Source organism: Myotis nattereri, assembly GCF_964212035.1.
Source record: "Myotis nattereri genome assembly, chromosome: 3".
Lineage (NCBI taxonomy): Eukaryota > Metazoa > Chordata > Mammalia > Chiroptera > Vespertilionidae > Myotis > Myotis nattereri.
The window spans coordinates 191,925,745-191,945,692 of NC_138077.1; the positions used below are offsets into that span (position 1 = coordinate 191,925,745).

The 19,948-nt window shown below is 51.6% G+C and overlaps 1 protein-coding gene across 1 annotated transcript; it reads left to right on the forward strand.

Annotated features, from left to right (window-relative positions):
* Positions 1–310: 310 nt before the first annotated feature.
* RSPO1 (R-spondin 1) lies at positions 311–16,368 on the forward strand (the record flags this gene model as incomplete). Its single annotated transcript, XM_081088374.1, has 5 exons — positions 311–404; positions 12,257–12,448; positions 14,645–14,794; positions 15,028–15,216; positions 16,181–16,368. 5 exons carry the CDS (start codon positions 311–313, stop codon positions 16,366–16,368), a joined length of 813 nt encoding a protein of 270 aa, XP_080944500.1.
* Between the last annotated feature and the right edge of the window lie 3,580 nt (positions 16,369–19,948).

Genomic DNA, 19,948 nt, shown 5'->3' on the forward strand with positions numbered 1-19,948 from the left:
TATGTTGGGGGGTCCGCCCTGGCCCCTCAGAATTAATCCTTCTCTCTCCTCCCCCAACAGGTTGGGTTTTGGAGGTGTCCCTGCTGAAGCGACAAATTCTCCCAAGTGCCTTTGAGGAAAGCTCTCTGGACCTCCTTAGGGGCCGATAGAGCAGTGGACGCCCCAGCGGAAATCATGGTGGAATTGGGACACGGCCCAGGCCTGGGCCTCCTGCTGCTGACCCAGCCCCGGAGGCGTTAGCAAGAGCCCTGCGCCATCCATCACCCCAAGGACCACCCCTCCTGCCAGGGGCCTGGAGCTGGGAGGGACTATGCGGCTTGGGCTGTGTGTGGTGGCCCTCGCTCTCAGCTGGATGCATCTCACTGCTGGCAGCCGGGGGACCAAGGGGAAGAGACAGAGGCGGAGTGAGTAATGACGGGGCTGGACCAGGGCGGGCCTCGGAGCTAGGGGCATGGTCGGGGGCTACCTGGGGGACTAGCGGGCCTTCGGTGGCTTTATTCTGTGATGACCATTGCCGATTTGTACTCGTGTAGAGTACTCGATAGATGATCCCGTTTGTGGATTATCCAGTTTGTGGATTAATTTGTTGCGATGGTGCACTCTGTAGATTTTCCCCTTTGTAGACTCTGCTTTTTAGATTAGCCCCTCTCTTGTGAGCATCCAGTGTGTGGATTATGCCCTCTGACATCATAACACCAGCTTTGTGTGGTATCCATGGAGATGATCCTCCGTCCCCCTGCTCCAGGGTGCCTGATTCCCTCCTCACTGACAGCTCAGGGCCCTTTCTTTTACTGGGGCCTGAAGTGTGGCCTCAATCCCTTTGGGCCAGGAGTTCTGCCCACCTGATGGTAGGCAACAGCCTTCCCTGCCCAGATGATGGGACAAGCACAGTGGAGCTGGGAGCTCATGAGACTGTCCACGCCTACGGTGTTGAACCCTGCCCAGGGGGAGTCTAGGAGTCGCCCTGGGGGAGGGATGGGGAGGCAAGTGGGCAGGAGTCAGGCCCTACCACCCCTCCAACCAGAGCAACTTTGCTTTTCCTTATTTCCTCTAAGTTTCCACATAAGATATCATTGGAAGAAAGAGTCCTCAAAACAAAATAAAACCACCATTGTACAGACGGGGAAACTGAGGCGAGGAGAGGGGAAGAGATGACAGTCCTAAGGATACACCTACTTCCTGTGAGCCCAGGCTTCTTGGAAACAGAGCTTGACAGAGTTCACGGCGAACTTGTCCACACTGCCCTCGCTGTCCCTCACGGAGTCCCTCAGGGTCCCATTCTAGGTGCTCCCAAGAGCAGGTCCTCTAGCCTCTGCCTAACGCTTCCAGGGATGGGGGCTCTGTACCTGCAGTGGCTGTGGCCACTGCCTGTGGAGATGTGTCAGAAGTGAGGTGGAAGCCTGTGTCACAGACCTGAGGCTCCACCCCAAGGTCTGTCTTTCAGCATCCCCATCAGAGATGTCACGTACATGGGCAGGCAGCCCCTCTGAGGCCTGGCCCAGTCCCTTCTTGCTTCCCTTTTGAGGCCCAGAGACCCAGGCTGCCAGCAAAGGTCGAAAGGCAGAGGAGTGTGGTTGAGTGTCGATGGGAGCAGCCAAGGGCAGAACCCAGCCCAGGACAGAAGCTCAGAGAACTGGTGAAGCTGAAAATCCCTAGCTTAACAAACAATTAGAGACGGTTAGGTTTAATTAGCTTCGAAACCTTGATTTTTCCTCCCTTCTCATCTGTCGCAGCCAGCATTTTGGACTCCACGGGCCAGATGCAGTTTAGCGGTTTATAATACCTCCTCCATTTCCAAGATGAGAGAAAGAGTATGAGTGGAGCCATTCACACTCGTGTGATGTGCATTAGTGATCCCACTGTCCCTCACATGTGCAGAGCCACACACCCACCTAAACCAGAGGTCAGACTTGTTGTTCTAAACTTTGTACAAAAAAAAAAAAAAGCACTGGCCTGGCCATCAGAAAGGGCCCAGCCCAGCATGACCAATCGAATACAGCAATTACGATGCTTTTGATATAGCCACATCCCACAGCCTTGGCGGCAGTCACCCAGTTTTTATTACCAAGTGGTGTGTGACAGCCATCCTTGATCGGGAGATGTGAGGATGGGGTAAGGTGAGGGGAAAGACTTGGGGTGCAGTGAGAGTCTGAGCTCAGAGAGAGACGAGTGTGCATGTTGCTAGGCAGTACTGCTTAAAGAATGACCATAAAGCTACAAGTGTCGTTGTATAGGAATATAGTGAGGCTTACATGGGATGATGTGCACATGTAGTAAATCTTTTGTGAAATAGCAAGCTCTCTGTTGACTTCAGGAGGCATGTGATTGTTACATAGACAATGTGTGGACCATTTTGCCCTAGGGTGTCCTGGGAAGTGGGAGGTGGGGGGAGGAGCCAGACAATTGTGTTGGCTTCTCTGGCCTCCTGACCATGTGGAAGGGCACTGGGCAGCCTTCAGGGCCGAGGCAGGCTTGCTATGAATATGAGTCTCAAACCTGTTGACTCTTTCCAGCATCCCGTGACTGCGTGTCGATAGGGCCACCAGAGAAGCCACCGATATAATTCTGATCCAAAGTCACACACAAGTTTTGAGCCCAGAAAAGGCTGATTTCGGGTAGGAGTGATGACCTCCTTGCATTGAGGGGCAGAAGTCAAGCAAAGAATTCTTTTTTTTTTTAAAGCTCATTTTAATCTTATTTTTTAAGATATAGTTTTATTGATCTCAGAGAGGAAGGGAGAGGGAGAGAGAGATAGAAACATCATGATGAGAGAGAATCATTGATCGGCTGCCTCCTGCACGCCCCACACTGGGGATCAACCCATAACCTGGGCATGTGCCCTGACCAGGAATCAAACTGTGACCTCCTGGCTCATAGGTTGATGCTCAATTCTGAGCCACATCGCCTGGCCAAGCAAAGAGTCCTTTAGCTATGAGTTATGAACCCTCAAAGGGCGTCCTTTTCCTCTTCTACTTACCGAGGACACGTTCCCACATCAAGCCTCCTGTTCACTCACCCTCACTAGCACCCACCCTCTCCTGACCACCTTCGCACCTGCATTTCCTGCCCCTCATGGAGCCCTCACTCCTTCACCATCCCTCACCCTGGGTGCCCTCCCTCACTGAGACCCTCCTCCTATCGGATTCCTGGGCCCCTTCGTTCAATTCTGTCCCCATGAAGCCCCCATTCCTTCCTTGACTCCTCCAGAAGCTGCCCCCCCTTCTGTCCTTTCTCACAGCGCCATCCTCCATCTGGAGCTTTTGTCCCCTCTTGCACTGACCATCACTAGTCCTTCTTGCCTCACTGAAGCCCATTCATTCCATGGGCCATTCCTCCAACACTCAAGCTATGGAGCGTGGCCCTAGTCATAGAAGAGAATCCTGGAGGAGCGGGGGAGGGGGAGGACAATTTCGATCCCGCGATCCCGTGTCTCCATGCTCCAACAGGATGAAGGTGGAGAGCTGGGAGGGCCCAGAACCAGTACCTCCGAGTTGTGTTTTTAGAGACCAGTAGACGATCTCTAGGCAAGGGGTGGGGAGTGGATGAGGGTGAGGGCATTCCAGGCAGAGGGGCCAGTGTGTGCACAGGTGTGGACTTGCGGGGAGGCGGAGACTGTGTGCTCAGGAAATGGGGTACAGATGGAGAAATGGTTTCTAAGAGCGGTTCTGGGGGAGCTCTAGGGTTTTAACTGGGGCCGCTGTGCTCACATCTATTTTATACATGGAGGGTCTTTCCTATTAAAAAGAAGGGTTGTGCTGCTGAAACGAACAGCCCAACACCTCTCAGGCCAGAGCACAGACAGCTGCCTGGCCTAGGGAGTGTTTTAGGGGGATGATGCTCCAGAAGTGGCAGAGGTCAGATGGTGGGGAGGGGCGCCATTTGTATTCTGCAGGCCGAGGAGTCTGCACTTGACCTGCCTTGAGCTATGGGTAATGAGGAGCTATGGGTAATCAGGGGAACAGCAGGTCCAGCTGCTTACCCGACAGAGGGGAGGTGGCTTGAGGTGGGAGGTAAACAGATTAGTTCAAAATGCCTTTGGGCCCAGGTGAGAAAAAATGAAGGTCTAAACTAAGGTCCCAGCTGAGTTAAAGAATGCTGGATCTTCCCAGGGGGCATACCCGGGGATGACCTTGGGCACCAGGAATAGATGCGTCTGCTGGGAGAGTGTGAAGCCTGAGAAGGGCCTTTGCCCACCCTCTCACTGAGGCCCCATTCCCAGTCACCACCATCCCCACCCCTACCAACTTAACCCCCTCCAACTTACTGAATCTAGTTCCTCCCAGGCTAGATACCACCGCAATACCAAGGGCATCCCTCCTCGGGGTCATGGTGAGTTCCTCTCCACCCCTCACTGACCTTCAGCCAACCCACCCTGAGCCCCCATTCCCATCCAGTCCCTCTCCCCACACTCTATCCATCAAACACTCAGTGAGCTCCATTCATATACCTGCCTCTCTGAGCCTCTGTCTCACTCACCACATCCTCAGCCCTACATTCTGGTGGGGACCCACATCCTTTCACTGGGCTCCCATTCAAAAATGAGAGAGTCTCCGCCCTCCAAAGCTCTTTCTAATGGGGAAAAAAGACATTTTAGAAGATTTTAATGACACATGGTGATGTCTACCACAATGGCTTTAAGTATGGGGGCCGCGGGAACACCGAGAAATACTCCATCCAGACTCTGCAGGGAGGTAAGATCAGGAGAGACTGCCTGGGGAGGTGACGTTAGTTCTGAGGCTAAAGCTTTTTAGGGGAAGTGGAGGAGCTGAGTCCTAATTCTGCAGGCGTAGGGAGCTATTGAGGGATTTTAGGCAGGGGTGTAACACCCTCAGTTTTGGTTTTAGGAAGATGAGTAACCGGGAGAAGACAAGCTCCTTGGGGGAAAAGGTCAGTGGCCAGAAGCCATTCTTCAAGGAGGCAGGGGCGCTGAGCCACCCTGGGGCAAGACCTGATTATAGGGACATGAACTTGGAGGGTTTGGACAAGGATGAAGGAGGCGGAGAAGCAGCAGAGGAAGTGAGGAGGGCACTTTCTCCTTGCCTTCCTGGCTCAGTGAGAGCAGAGTGAGAAGGGGGTGGGGGAGGGCAGAGCTGTGTGAGGAGGGAAGAAGGCACCACCCCTCTCTGAGCCCCACCCTGCACTGAGCCCACCCAACCTCCTTGAGCAAGCTAGAGCCCTGCAAGACGATTCCTCTACATGCCCCCCACCAACCCCCATCATAGACACAGGAGCTGGAGGGAGCCTAGCAAACTGAATCTGGCCGTGCCCTTCTGTGGTCCCTTTCCCTGCCAGCAGAATAAAGCCCTATTTTAAAATATACATATATTTTTATTGATTTTGTACAGAGAGGAAGGGAGAGGGATAGAGAGCTAGAAACATCGATCAGCTGCCTCCTGCACACCCACTACTGGGGATGTGCCCACAACCAAGGTACATGCCCTTGACTGGAATCGAACCTGGGACCCTTCAGTCCGCAGGCTGACGCTCTATCCACTGAGCCAAACCGGTTAGGGCAAGCCCTATTTAAAAAAAAATATTTTTATTGATTTCAGAGAGGAAGGGAGAGGGGTAAGAGAGATAGAAACATCCATGATGAGAGAGAATCATTGATCAGCTGCCTCCTGCACACCCCCTACTTGGGGTGGAGCCTGCAACCCGGGCATGTGCCCTTGACTGGAATCAAACCTAGGACCGACCCTTCAGTCTGTAGGTCAAGGCTCTATCCACTGAGCCAAACCCGCTAGGGCTAAAGCCCTATTTTCAAATCCCTGAACATCTAGGACGCTCAGCGCCTCAGAGCCTTTGCACAGGCCGCTCCTCCGCCTGGCACACCCTCTTCACCTAGCCGGCTGGGTAAGGGAGTGCCTTCTATTGCTCCTCCATTCACCACAGCGCATAGCCAGCCCTGTTTCCCACATTCCTGGGTGGGTTTTGTTGTTACACCTCCACATTCCCAGCTCCTCGCAGCTCTGGGCATGTGGTAGGTGTGCAGTAAACAAACATCTATGGGATGAATTAACTTTGGCTTTTTCCTTTGAATCATTATGCAACACCCCTAACACCCACCATCTCCTTGGTCACTCACACCGAACCCTCCCTCCCCGCACCCCCTGGCTCTCCATCCTCTCCGTGCCCATTCATTTGCCTTGCTAAGCTGAGAACACCCTTTGGTTCCTATCCCCTTGATAAACATTCCTTTCCTCATTGAACTCACCCCTGCCCATCACTAAACCCATCTCCTCTTTGCTGAGCCCCAAAACCTCATAGAGCTCAGCTCCCTAGTCCCCTGGCCCTGGCCCTGGCCTCAAGGTCAATCTTACCACCTGAGCTCTGTATCTTGACCCTCCAATATCCTTGGGCCTTTAGCCTGCCTCTGAGTCCTCTGCCATAGTCTCACTCCCAGCTGGTCTCTCCCTTTTCTTTTTCTATGTTCTCTGACTCTCTCTGCCCCTCTCCTTGCCCCCACCCCCACCCCCACCCCCCGCCACCGTCCCTTCCCCTCACTCTTCAGCCCACTGTGGTTTGGCTTTCATCCCTACCACTCCACCAAAACTGCTCTTCTCAAGGGCACCTCCTAATGCAAGGTCACCTCCTTAGATTTGCCTCAGAGCTCAGGGCCATGGTCTCCTCCCAGCTCTGGTCCCTGTGATCTCTCCCTTTTCAACTTGGCTTCTAGCCCCACTCTCTCCCGGTCTCCTCCCACCTCTCCAATGATTCCTCTGCCCCTCTCCCACTGCTGAACATGAGTGTGGCCCAGGCCTCAGCCTTTTGTTGTCTTTTCCAGCTGCACAGCTTCTACCCGGGATGCCTTCCCCTCCCATGCCTTTAACCCCGGTGACGGCTCCCAGGATGGATCCCGAATCGCCCCCCAGCCAGCTTCTTAAAATAAGATGGCCCTGCTTCCTCACTTTCCTTTTACTCCTCAACCACTACCCTCTGCTCTCCACCCCCACCCAAGGCACCAATAACCTATTTGTTGCTGTTCTTTACGGGACACTTCGCAGCATGTGGTGTGCGATGCCTCCCTCCTCTTTTGAGCGTCCCCTACCTGTCTGGTTGCTCCTTATTGGCCTCTAAGCTACCCCGATTTTTCTGCCCTTCTCTTAAATGTCTTATTCCTCTTCTCACTCTCTGTACCCACTCTCCTTGCCACCTCATGGACCTCTATGCCTTTAATGACTATTTACTAGTACTTTTTAAAAATATATATATATTTTATTGATTTTTCTACAGAGAGGAAGGAAGAGGGATAAAGAGTTAGAAACATCGATGAGAGAGAAACACTGATCAGTTGCCTCCTGCACACCCCCTACTGGGGATATGCCCACAACCAACGCACATGCCCTTGACCGGAATCGAACCCAGGACCCTTCAGTCCACAGGCCGACACTCTATCCACTAAGCCAAACCGGTTATGGCTTTACTAGTACATGTTAAGGATTTCATGTCTCAATCTCCAGCCATAATGTTTCTTTTGACTTCCAGACCCACAGGTTCAACTGCCTAATAGACACCTTCCTCTGGGTGTCCTACAGGGACCACAACCTCAACACATCTAAAACTCAACTACTCATCATTTCCCAACCCAAACCTCTCTTCCTCCTGTGGTCCCTCTCGGGGTGAAGGGCCCACAGCTAACCTGTGACTCAAGCCCAGCACCTCTAAGTCACCCTTGACTTGCGTTTTCCCCGACATCACCTAGTCTTGCTGATTCTACCACCTGAATGTCTTACACGTGTCTACTCTCTTCTATCCTCTTGGTTCAGCTCCATGTCTTTGAACCTGGGAGTCCTTTTGCCTCCAATTACGTCCTCCTTACAATCCCGTTCTCCACACTACAGAGAGATCTTTCTAATATGGAATCCAGACCATCTCTCCTATTTTAAAGCCCACAGTGATTCCTCACGGCCTTTAGGATAATGTCCGAACTCCTCTATACACATTTAAGACCCTTCCTCATCTGGCCCCTCCCTGCTTTCCTCTCCAGCTTCCTGTCTGACCACTCACTCCAGGTTCCAACCATGCCGAACTAATTTCAGATGCCCACGTGTGCCCCACTCTTTCTTGCCATATTCTTCATGGATCTGAAGGGAAATACACTCAGAGATTTGTTGTTGGTTGAATGGGAGGTAGACAGCAGGATTCTGAGAAGGCCTTTTGCAAATCTGTCCCTAACGAAAGTGATAAGAAAAGAATGAGTGAATATGGGAACATAGCTATTGAGGCTTTAAATGGGACACCTGAATGGCTTCGGTTATTGAAACCAAAGCAAAAACCTAGAGGGAACATTCATTTCAACAATGAATGAAGTAAAAACCTTGAGCAACAGAGGATTTAATATATCTGAAATAGAAATGATATCTAATAACTCCAGTGATTTAATTAATTTGTAATATAGCTGAACAAAGGCCCAAAGTGGAAAAATAATCCCTAGGGTTCTCTCATGAATCCAATACAACATTTGGATATTTTTTTCTCTCATAATAACTAAACCAAGAACAGTACTCATTTTTAAATCTATCGATTAATGAAATAACATTGACTCTATAGAAAAAAAGCTAAAAATCAGCCTAGTCACACGTTCAGTTTCCACGTCCCCTGGTAATGTCCTACCGCTGGCCTCATGAACTCTGCAACCTCTGCCTAGAACACATACTCTGTGTGAAGCCTTGTTCAAGTAATTTAGCTTCTCCGTTTTCTCATCTGTAAAAATGAGGATTTAAAAGAAAATAGCAGTACCTACTTTATGGGTTGCAAGGACTAAATGAGTCAATACTTGTCAAGCCTGAGAGCAGCGCCTGCCACAGAATTCGTTTCGACATTTACTAGCTGCCATTATGGTGATTTTGTTGCTATTGTTATTGTTGTATTTTTTATTCTCCTCTTTCTTTCTGCTCACCTTTTTAAGTCTCACTCCTTCTCCTGTTGTGAAACCAAGGATCAGGCAGGGAGCAGGTGTTCCTCCCAGCAGCCCTCCCGAGTGGGCATCCACAGCTTCCTTTTCCAGGGGTGGGAAAGGGAGGCTCACAAGATGCAGTGCTTCACCCTGGGTCACAGGCTGGGGATTGGCTCCAGGTCCGGCCCACTCTGCAGCCTGAGTTCTGCCTCCTGCACATTCTCCTGCCGTCTCTGTTCTCATTCCCCAGCTCTCTGTCTGCAGCCTGTATCTACAGCTTCTCCATGCCTGGTTCCTCCTAAGTGAGTCATACCTACTCGCCTTCCTTCTCAACTTGCTTCTCTTCCTATGAGCCTCTTTTAGTGGCTGGGCCCACCGTTCACCCATACCTTAGGCCTGAATACTGGGCCTCATTCTAGACTCCTCCTCCTCCTCCTATTGGTCCCCAGGGCCTACTGATTGTATTCCCTAAGCATTTCTGAACCAAATTTTGTTTTAAGACTCATCTGTCTCACCTGGATGACCTGGTCAGCTTCTTTCCAAATGGTCCTTCAGTCTCTGGTCTCCTCCCAGGCTGCCAAAGGACCTGTCCACCATGTCAATCAGAGCAGGTCTTGCTCCTGCTGAAAACTGGCCAATGGCTCGCTGCTGTCTAATTAGTTCTGAGAAAGGTCCCAAGAAAAACTGCAAAACAGGGTTCTGTGGCCAATATGTTTGGGACATGCAGCTCTCTCTGTCCTCATCTTGGAATGGCACTTGGCTCAGGGGCATCACAGAGGGTGCAAGAAGCCCGACAGTAGAGAAACTTGTTTAGTCCTAGCTGGTTTGGCTCAGTGACTAGAGCAGTGGTTCTCAACCTTCCTCATGCCGCAACCCTTTAACACAGTTCCTCATGTTGTGGTGACCCCCAACCATAAAATTATTGTCGTTGCTACTTCATAACGGTAATTTTGCTACTGTCATGAATCGTAATGTAAATATCTGATATGCAGGATGTATTTTCATTGTTACAAATTGAACATAATTAAAGCATAGTAATTAATCACAGAAACAATATGTAATTATATATGTGTTTTCCGATGGTCTTAGGTGACCCCTGTGAAAGGGTTGTTCGACCCCCAAAGGGGTCGCGACCCACAGGTTGAGAACCGCTGGACTAGGGCGTTGGCCTGCACACTGAACGGTCCCAGGTTTGATTCCAGTCAAGGGTACATGCCCGGGTTGCGGGTTCAATCCCCAATTGGGGGTGTGCAGGAGGCAGCTGATCAGTGATTCTCTCTCATCATTGATGTTTCTATCGCTCAATCCCTTTCCCTTCCTCTCCGAAATCAATAAAATATATTTTAAAAATAATAATAAAGAGAAGTGATATTTAAAAAAAAAAGAAAAAGAGTCTTGTTTAGAGTGTTGGACCCAGTGGTTCTCAGTCTTACCTGCTGCAGTGGCCCCCTGTGATCAGCGTGGGGCACATGCCCCACAAGGGGGCAATTTGACTTTTAAGGGGGGGGAATTCAAGAATGAGTTATTAACAGTGATTTTTTTTTGCATTTCTTATGGTTCTAGGAGCCTCATATACAGTATATAAGCATATATTGTGACATATTTATGCGTTTCAGTTCTCTATTATATGTTTTGAAACTTTATTTGCTACTTTTTCATATCACTTCATGTATTTATTATTTTTTTTTTAACAATTTCTTCCTCAGTACTTCAACTGTCCTTTCATTCTTTTCTTTTTCATGGGTGCCATGTTCTTTGAAAGCTTGTTGAGATGAAGTTAATGGCCTTTTAGGCTTCCTCCATGTGAATAGGAGTTCACTTTTTGAATAATGAGAATTATATGTCACGGGGCGAGGGGCATCAGGACGTTAGAGATACTCAGGTGGGGCATGGCCAAAAACGATTGGGAACCACTGATTTAGGGAACTCATGTTCCAAGGAATACTCTTTGGGAAACACTGTCGGGCAGGATCAAGTGCAAGTTCCTTAGCATGATTTAAAAGTCCCTTTAAGGTAGGACTCCTTATCTTTCACCACTACCCTTCCCCATCCCTCCTGCGCCCAAATTATCTGCTATTCCCCTTGGGTTGTTTTATACCTCTGTATTCCTGCTCCTAGAAGGCCCTTGCCTCTGCTTCCTAACGGACAAATGCACTCATTCTTCAAGAGTTGGCCCAAATGGCACCTCCTATGCAACTCCTTCTCGCTCTTCTTTTGGGTCCACTATTGCTTGGTCTGGCGGCTGACAGCATTTGCCTGTTTGCAGGTCTGTCTGTGCCACTGAAAGATCAGGGCACAATGGCTCAGCGTCTTTGCCTCCACATCCCCAGCCCTCACACTGCATTTGGCACCTGGGAGGGGCTCAGTAAGTATTGGTTGAACAAGTGGATGAGGAAACAAGATCAAAGGTATGCGGGGCTGGAGATCACACTACCTCAAAGGATGGTTCTAAGCCAGGATTGCTCAACCTCAACACCACTGACAGTTTGAACCAGATAATTTGTGTGGGGGCTGCCTCGTGCACTGCGGGCTGTTTACTGGCATCTATGGCCTCCCTTAAAGGCCAGTAGTAACCCCCATCTTCAGTGTAACAATAAAAAGTGTCTCTAGCCTGGCCGGTGTGGCTCAGAGGTTGAGCATCAACCCATGAACCAAGAGGCCCCTGGTTTGATTCTCTGGTAGGTCACATGCCCGGGTTGTGGGCTCAGTCCCCAGTACAGGGCATGCAGGAGACAGCCAATCGATGTTTGGCTCCCGTCCATGTTTCTATCTCTCTATCCCTCTCCCTTCCTCTCTCTCTAAAATCAATAAAAACATATTTTTGGGGGGAGTGAGGGGAAAGTCTCTAGACATTGCCAAATATCCCCTGGGGAGCACTATTGCCTCTGGTTGAAACTACTGTTCTAGACATAGATTATTCTAGTTGTCTTCTTGTCTCTGGGCAGGTGATGTTTTTCTCAGATAGTTTAGCCCATTATCCTTCTTGTCCTTAAAACTTTCTCAAGGATAAGAAGGCTCCTTCCTCTGGAGAGGGTAGGGCTAAGTTCCAGGCAGGGTGCAGCTTCAGTTGCTTCTCTGGGGGATGGAGAAGCGAGCCTGGCGGGTGAGCTTGTGTTGTGCCTGGAGCTAGGGAGGCATTTAGAATGGATGGGAGCTCTTGCTCCAGGAGCCTGTGCTTGACCCTGGCGAGGTAAGAAAGCAGTCTTGCAGAGAGCTGCCAGCCTGGCCTGTGCTTTCTGAGAAACACACTCTTTCTGGAGGAGAAAAGTCCAGTCCACTCACTTCCCATCCTCGTGGGAGCCTGGGAAGGATTGCGCTCTCGCCTACAGCCACCTTCTCACCCTTGTTCCACCTTTGCAGTCAGTGCCGAGGGGAGCCAGGCCTGCGCCAAAGGCTGTGAGCTCTGCTCTGAGGTCAACGGCTGCCTCAAGTGCTCACCCAAGCTGTTCATCCTGCTGGAGAGGAACGACATCCGCCAGGTGGGCGTCTGCTTGCCGTCCTGCCCGCCTGGATACTTCGATGCCCGCAACCCCGACATGAACAAGTGCATCAGTGAGTGTGGGCAGGGCTGGAGAAGGGCACAGAGACGCCGGACACTGGGGAGGGTACTCTGACCAGCAAGAGGAGGAGGCGGGACTGAGATGAGGGGAGATGAGGCTTCTGATTCAAGTATCTGGTTACTGGTCAGACATCTCCCCCGATATCCCTTCCACATTTCCAACTCAGTGCGTCTGTATCAGAACTGCATCTCCTCCCTCCAAACCTGCACCCACCTGTAGTCTCACAGGCCACTCTGTGTCCCAGTCCATCACCCAAGCCATAGACCTGAGAGCCAACCTCTCATTGGGCTATTCCCGATCCATCCAATAACTGAATCATGCGTGCTCCATATCTGTGTGTGTGTGTGTGTGTGTGTGTGTGTGTGTGTGTGTGTGTTGATTTTAGAGAGAGAGGATGGGAGAGGGAGAAATAGAAACATCAGTGCATCAACGTCGATTGGCTGCCTCCTGCATGCCCCCTGCTGGGGATTGAGCCCGCAACCCAGGCATGTGCCTTGACCAGGAATCGAACCAGAGACCTCTTGATACATGGGATGATGCTCAATCGCTGAGCTGGGCTCCATCTCCTTTCTGTCCTCACTGCCGTTGTCTAACCCAGGCCCACGTCATCTCTCTCCTGGATTATTACAATAGCCTGTTGATCTGTCCTCCAATTCTCATGTGGTTCCCTTCCACCCGCCTCCACAGCCAGAAAGATGCCTCTGAGACACACAGCCTATTCCATCACACTTCTGCTTAAAAACCGCCACTGGCTCTACTGACTGCAGAGAAATTCAAGCCCCGGTCAGCCTGCTTCCCCCTCCTCCTCCCCTGGTCTCCTCACTCTTCAACTTTCTCCCACACCAGCCACAGTTCCCAGGCACCTGCTGTCCCCCCTGCATCCATCCCGGCTGTGACACGCTGGGGGTACGCCGTGAACACACTCCAGTGAACAAAACCAGTGCCCCTCCCGTGTGTTCAGTGCCTTGGAGCTTAGGATGCATTTCTGGATCTCATATCAGTTGAGTCCGCGACACCCCCTGGAGGGAGACAGGATCTAGGTGACGCTACCTTTTTATAGCTGATAACAGCGAGGCTGGAAGGGACACGAATGACCCCAGATCAGCCTGCTGGGGTTGTCCTCTCAGCTCTGCTTCTAATTCATTGTGTGACTTTGGGCGTGTCGTAACCTCTCCAAGATCTCATATTTTAAATGGGAGTACTCGCTTTTACCTCTGGGTTGTTGTGGGAGGCATATGTAAAGCCCTTCAAGTCTGGCATTCAATACATGGTAGCTGTTATTGTTCTTACTCTGTTCACCTGCAGCCAAACCCAGGCATCAGAGCGAGAGAGACGGAGGGAGGGAGGGAAGCTGAGATAAAGCCACAGAGGTTGGGAGGCACAGAGGAGGGTGCGGTGGGCGTGGGGAGCTTGTGAGGTTGGAGGTAGGACCCTGGGGCTGCCCTCTGGGTCCTCAGGGTGTTTGGGGTGGGGAGTTCCTGGCTGTGCCAGCTCCTGGGAAACTGGCAGCCCAGGCTCCAGGTGCCAGAGACGGGGAGGAAGTTAGCCCTGCCCACAATCTGGGAAGGGAGAGATTGTGAAAGACCCTGCCTGCTCCTTCAGCCCTGAACCCACCCTCCCCCCTCGTCCCCAGAGGAGGGAGAGCTGGCAGGAGGGGATGGGGAGGGACCCAGGAGTCCAACCAAGGCGGTTCCTGGAACTCGCCTTGTGGAAGGAGAGGAATTTGCCCTGGGATGGCTTCCCTCCTCCAAACCCATTCTTTCTGCCCCAGGCAGGAGGAGATCCAGGGTTTGGGTCTGTGGATGCCCAGCAGTGGGGGAAGAGGAGACCACACAGCCACGGTCAAGGGGTCACTGTGTCCCTCAGTCCAGCTCTGACAAGGTGGCCCTTTGGGGTTCCATGAGATGCTGGGCTCCTCCTCTCTCACCCCCACTAATCCCCGGGGATCCTGCCCCCCTCCTCTGAAACTGGCTCTCTTGGACCTTACCTGGGGTTCCAGGGCCTGGAATTGAGTTTGGGTTGGGATTAGCTGACCCTGGTGAGTCCCAGCCAGCCCAGAGAGTGAGCACTTTGGCCCTTTCTCCCCCGCCCTGTCCTGCTCTCAGTGTGGGTGGGCCGGCACGGTGGGTGTTGGGATGGGGATGAGGGGAGGCTGAGCCAGAGGCCCTCACTCTGGTCCTCTCCTCAGAATGCAAGATTGAGCACTGCGAGGCCTGTTTCAGCCACAACTTCTGCACCAAGTGTAAGGAGAGCCTGTACCTGCACAAGGGCCGCTGCTACCCGGCCTGCCCCGAGGGCTCCGCAGCTGCCAACGGCACCATGGAGTGCAGCAGTCCTGGTACGCACGTGGGCACTGCGGGCAGAGGGTCCAGGACCTCTGGAGGAGGGCGGGCCAGGGAGAGTGTGGCTGGGGCACTGCCCAGAGAAAGCTCACCCCACGGCCACCCTCTGGGGTTTCTCTCAGGACTCTCCTGCCCTCTGGGCTGAGCCCCAGGTAGAGAGCAGGTGGGAAAGCTCCCCTGGGGTATTCTGTGACCCTCCTCTTCGCTCTCTCCTCTCCCTTCCTGCCAGCACAATGTGAAATGAGCGAGTGGTCCCCGTGGGGGCCGTGCGCCAAGAGGAAGAAGCTCTGTGGTTTCCGGAGGGGCTCTGAGGAGCGGACACGAAGGGTGCTCCATGCGCCTGGGGGCGACCATGCCATCTGCTCTGACACCAAAGAGACCCGGAGGTGCACAGTGCGGAGGACGCCCTGTCCTGAGGGTGAGCTGCAGCCTCCGCCTCCCCGGAATCGGGGGCCAGGCCCAACTACAGAGATGGGACCACCTCTGCTCCCTGCCTGTTGCCCAGGAGTGGGTCTCAGGCCAGGCCAAACGGGGCAGCCCCAACTCAAGAGCCCATGCCATGCAAACCGGTGCCAGGCCTGGCTGAGACCCAGAACTCTGTGTGGTGGGAGCTGGAAACTTCCGTGTGGAGATCCTTTCAGTGTCTCCATTTCTCCTGAGCCAGTAGATGTGGGCACTGGGAGGGCCCTGTGAGGTCAGATAGAGCATGGACGGGGCTGTGGTGATTCAAAACTTTTTTTTTAACATGTTTTTATTGATTTCAGAGAGAGAAAGGGAGAGTGAGTGAGAGACAGAAACATCAACGATAAGAGAGTCATTGAGCGGCTGCTCCTGCACGCCCCACACTGTGGATTGAGTCCACAACCCGGGCGTGTGCCCTGGCCGGGAATCGAACCTTGACTTCCTGGTTCATAGGTCGACCCTCAATCACTGAGCCACACCAGCCTGGGGATGGTGGTGGAGGGGGCTAGTGATTTGATCACGGTCACTGAGCCTGCAGTTGGCAATGATGTGGTGGCAGACCCCAGAGGAGGTGGGGCCAGCCTGCAGGTCCTAAAAGCTGCACTGAACCTCTTGACCCATTGGGACCCCAGGCCTGAGGAAGGCATGAGGAGGAGGAGGGTGTGCGGTTTGTCCAGGGGTGGAGGGTGAAAAGGCTCTTGGGCCCCCTCTCAGTGCCCCTGTCCCAGGGTCCTCTGAAGTGGCTGATGGTCAGAGGAGGCCTTCAGGGCGCCTGGCTGCCTAAAGGCAGCGATCCCAGCCTCCCCCCTGCCGCCCCTGCCCAGCTTCCTCACCACGCCCCTCCTGGGGCCCATGGCCATGCCTGGGGCTTCCCTGTGGCAAGATGTCCTGTGTTGAGTCTTCCTGCTGTTGGGTTGCAGGGCAGAAGAGGAGGAAGGGAGGCCAGGGCCGGAGGGAACAGGCCAACAGGAACCCGAGCAGGAAGGAGAGCAAGGAGGCGGGCACCGGCTCTCGGAGACGCAAGGGCCAGCAGCAGCAGCAGCAGCAGCAGCAGCAGCAGCAGCAGCAAGGGACAGTGGGGCCGCTCACATCTGCAGGGCCCACCTAGGGACCCTCCTCAGCCTCGAGGCCCGTGCAGAAAGAGGGACGGAAGCTTTCCTGAACTGGAGCCCTGGAGGGCAACATGGACACACACTCTGCACACGTACATGGACACACACACACACAGCGACCCCCATGTCCAAACATGGAATCAACAAACATGCAAACGTATGTGTGCACACATGCATGCACACACACACACACACACACACACACACATACACATACACACTTGAGGCGACCGGAAGACACTTCTATGCCTTGGACATCATGAAATGAACAGGGCAGGGAGGTGGATGGGTCATCTCTGCCAGGAAGAGGCCCCGGCAACACACACTTGGTTTACGATGCTCCCTGTGGACGCGGCGGAGAGAACATTTCCCAGCGTCCAGGTGCAGCCTTTGCCGAGGGGAGCCTTCGGGAGGAGCCGGAGCACGAGGACTGTTCTGCATTTCCAGCGGTGTGACCTGATCGTTGTTACCCATCCACGATCCACATCAGGGCTGCCCGGACTCTGAAAACTGCTTAAAGGTTTATTTCCAATTAAAAACAAAAGCTAAATGACCACAGTGGCCCCAGGCACCACATTCTTTTGCAGGGTACAGGTTTTGGTGGGGCACGTATGGGAGCAGGAAGAGTCAGGGCTGAATTTTAAGAGACCACTGCTGGCCCCCTGGTCAGAGCAGGAAGAAAACTTTGGGGATGCTCACGGCGGAGCCAGCTTTTCTATCCTTGTTTCCCAGAGTGTGGTCTGTGGACCAGCAGTGACAGCACCATTGGGCAGCTTGTTAGAGATGAGAATCTCGGGTCCCGTCCCAGACCCAGTGAGCCAGTGTGTGCATTTTAACGAGGCTCCAGGTGACTGGCGTGCACAGTCAAGTTTGAGAAACTCTAATTACCTGTAAGGATGCAGGACGCTGGTCAGCCATAGAGGAGGACTTTCTGTCTGGGAGAGGTGCCAGCTCTATCCGGAGGGGCCATAGTGGAACTCGTAGGCCAGGGGTGCTCAGGCTCTCTGAAACGGCTGGGGACCGTGGACCCAGAGGAAGAACAGCGGGTGGAAGACATCTTGTGGTATTTGGAAGTGTCCACTGGTGGCCACTCATGAACCAGGCTCTGGACTAAGCGCTTGCTTTCAGGAGGGGAACCAGACATGGCCCTTGCTCTTATGGAGCCTAGAAGTTGGTGGGGTTGACAGAGGTGAACCTAGTAATCATTCAAATAAATGTATCATTACAATGGGGCGGAGTTAAGGGGAGGCCACCACGGGCACATACACATAGCTATGAAAGTGAATAAATATAGAAGACTTGATCTCAGGGGAGCTTTTCAGAGGAGGTGATATTTGAGCCAAGCTCAGGACAAGTAGAAGGCGTTAAGATGAAGAGAAGATATGGCATTCCAGACCAGTGCCATCCAACAGAAATATAATATGAATCAATTATGTAATTTACACTTTTCTAGTAGCCACATTTAAAGAGTAAGAAGAAACAGGCGAGATTAATTTTGATTATATCTTTTATTCAACGAAATATATGCAAAGTATCTTTTTAACATGGACTCAATACAAAAAAACTATTAATGAGATCTTTCACATTTTTTTTTTTCAAACTGAGTCTTTGACACGGATTTTTTTACACTGAATTTTCTCTAGAAATAGCTTACCTCGATTTAAATTTCATAAAAATTAAAATTGAAAAGTGAATTCACATACTCAGGTTGTTTCAAGAAGAGTTGTTTGCCAATATTTAATGTTTTTTCAATTTAATTCATTCAGTTTTTCATTTGCACAAGCCATGCTTCAAGTGCTCACCAGACACATGTAGCTAGTGGTTTCTGTATTGGACAGCAGAGTTCTATAAAGAGGGCACAGCACATGCAAATGTCCTGCAGTAAAATGGAGCTTGGTGTTCAAGGAACTAAAAGAAGGCCAATATAGCTAGAAGGCCTAGAGGGCAAGTGAAGTGAGATCATCTCAGAAAGGTCATGGGCGGGGGGTGGGTGGGGCTGGGGGAGAAGGATGGGGAGAAAGGCCAACCGGAGTTGGGTCTTTATTCTCAGAGCCAGGGGCAGCTGCTGAGGGTTTTTTAAATTGCAGGCCAATGCCATGACGAGATCTGTATGTTGCCAAGATCCTGTTGGCTGTAGTGTAGAAGACACCTGGAGAGAAGCTGCTTGGGGTTTGGACTAGGTTGACTAAAAAATGTACCAGGTGATGAGAGAGCTCAGGTTTCCAAGTACGAAGGTCAGATCATGGAGACTTGGTGGGAAAAAGTCAGAGAAGGAGCAGGCAATAGGGAAACCAGGGGACTACCATGTCCTGGAAGCCAGCAAGCAGGAGGGGAGATCAGGAGGCCCAAAGGCTGCTAAGATAGCAAGTAAGGGAGGACTGAAAATTGACCGTTGGGCTTACAACATGTACCTTCACAAGAGGTTGAAATCAGTGCACACAATTCCTTCAGGAAGTTTAGCTGAGGAAAGGAGAAATAAGACAGGGACTACAAAGAGAGAGGAGATCACGAGAGAGTTTTGTTGTTTTGTGTTTTTGTTTTTTTAGGTGGGAAAGACTTAAAAATGTTTAAAACCTTCTGGGAAGGATCCAGTTAAGAGAATAAATACACAGGAAAGACAAGGGGAATCAGTAGTGGAAGGCTCCAGGCGAGGGAGGGACAGCTCTACAGGAGCAGGAGAGCGTGGTCTAGGTGTGAGAGGTTGGGAAGGTGGGCATCTCAGGTCTGCACACCTGAAACTCCGCGAGGTCATCCCTCCCATACCTGTGAGCCCCTTCACTGCTGGTCAGGAGCCTGGGCGATCACGGGCGGCCCATGGCCAGCTCTGGCCTCTCCCCCAGCTCCTCGCCTTGCCTTCCTTCCCTGACCCTGGCTCTGTCTTTGCCAGTCTCTCTGGCCCTGTTGGTCTTCCATCTCTGGTCTGGTTCTCTCTGCCTTTGCCCTCTGTTTCCCTGACTGTTTCCTTCTCTGTCTCTTTTTTCATCACCCTGTCTTTCTCTGTTCCCACCTCAGCCTCTGATTCTACGTGTATGTGCCATTGTTTGTCTCTGTTTCTCTGTCTCTCTTCTGGGTATCAGTCATCAATCCCTGTGTGTCTTGGCTGTCTCTGGCTCTGATTTACCCCAATCTGCCAGATCCTTAGGTCCTCGCTACTCAGAGTAACGTCATGAAGGGGGCGGGGGAGTGGGGGGAAGGGGGCTGGGGAGGCTTGTTTGAAATGTAGAATCTCAGGGTCCTTCCAGACCGAATGAATCTGAACCTGCCTTGTAACAGATTATTATCCACGTAATTTCTGTGCATGTTTAAAAATATATATATATTTTTTTAATTTATATATAAGTATATATAAATATATATAATTATATTTATTATAATTTATATTATATTTATATACATTTTTATGTATATATAGATATATATATTTTTTTATTTCAAAGAGGAAGGGAGAGGGAGAGAGAAATAGAAACGTCAATGATGACAGAGAATCACTGATCGGCTGTCTCCTGCACATCCCCCACTGGGGATCAAGCCCGCAACTGGGGCATGTGCCCTGACGGGGAATCAAACTGTGACCTT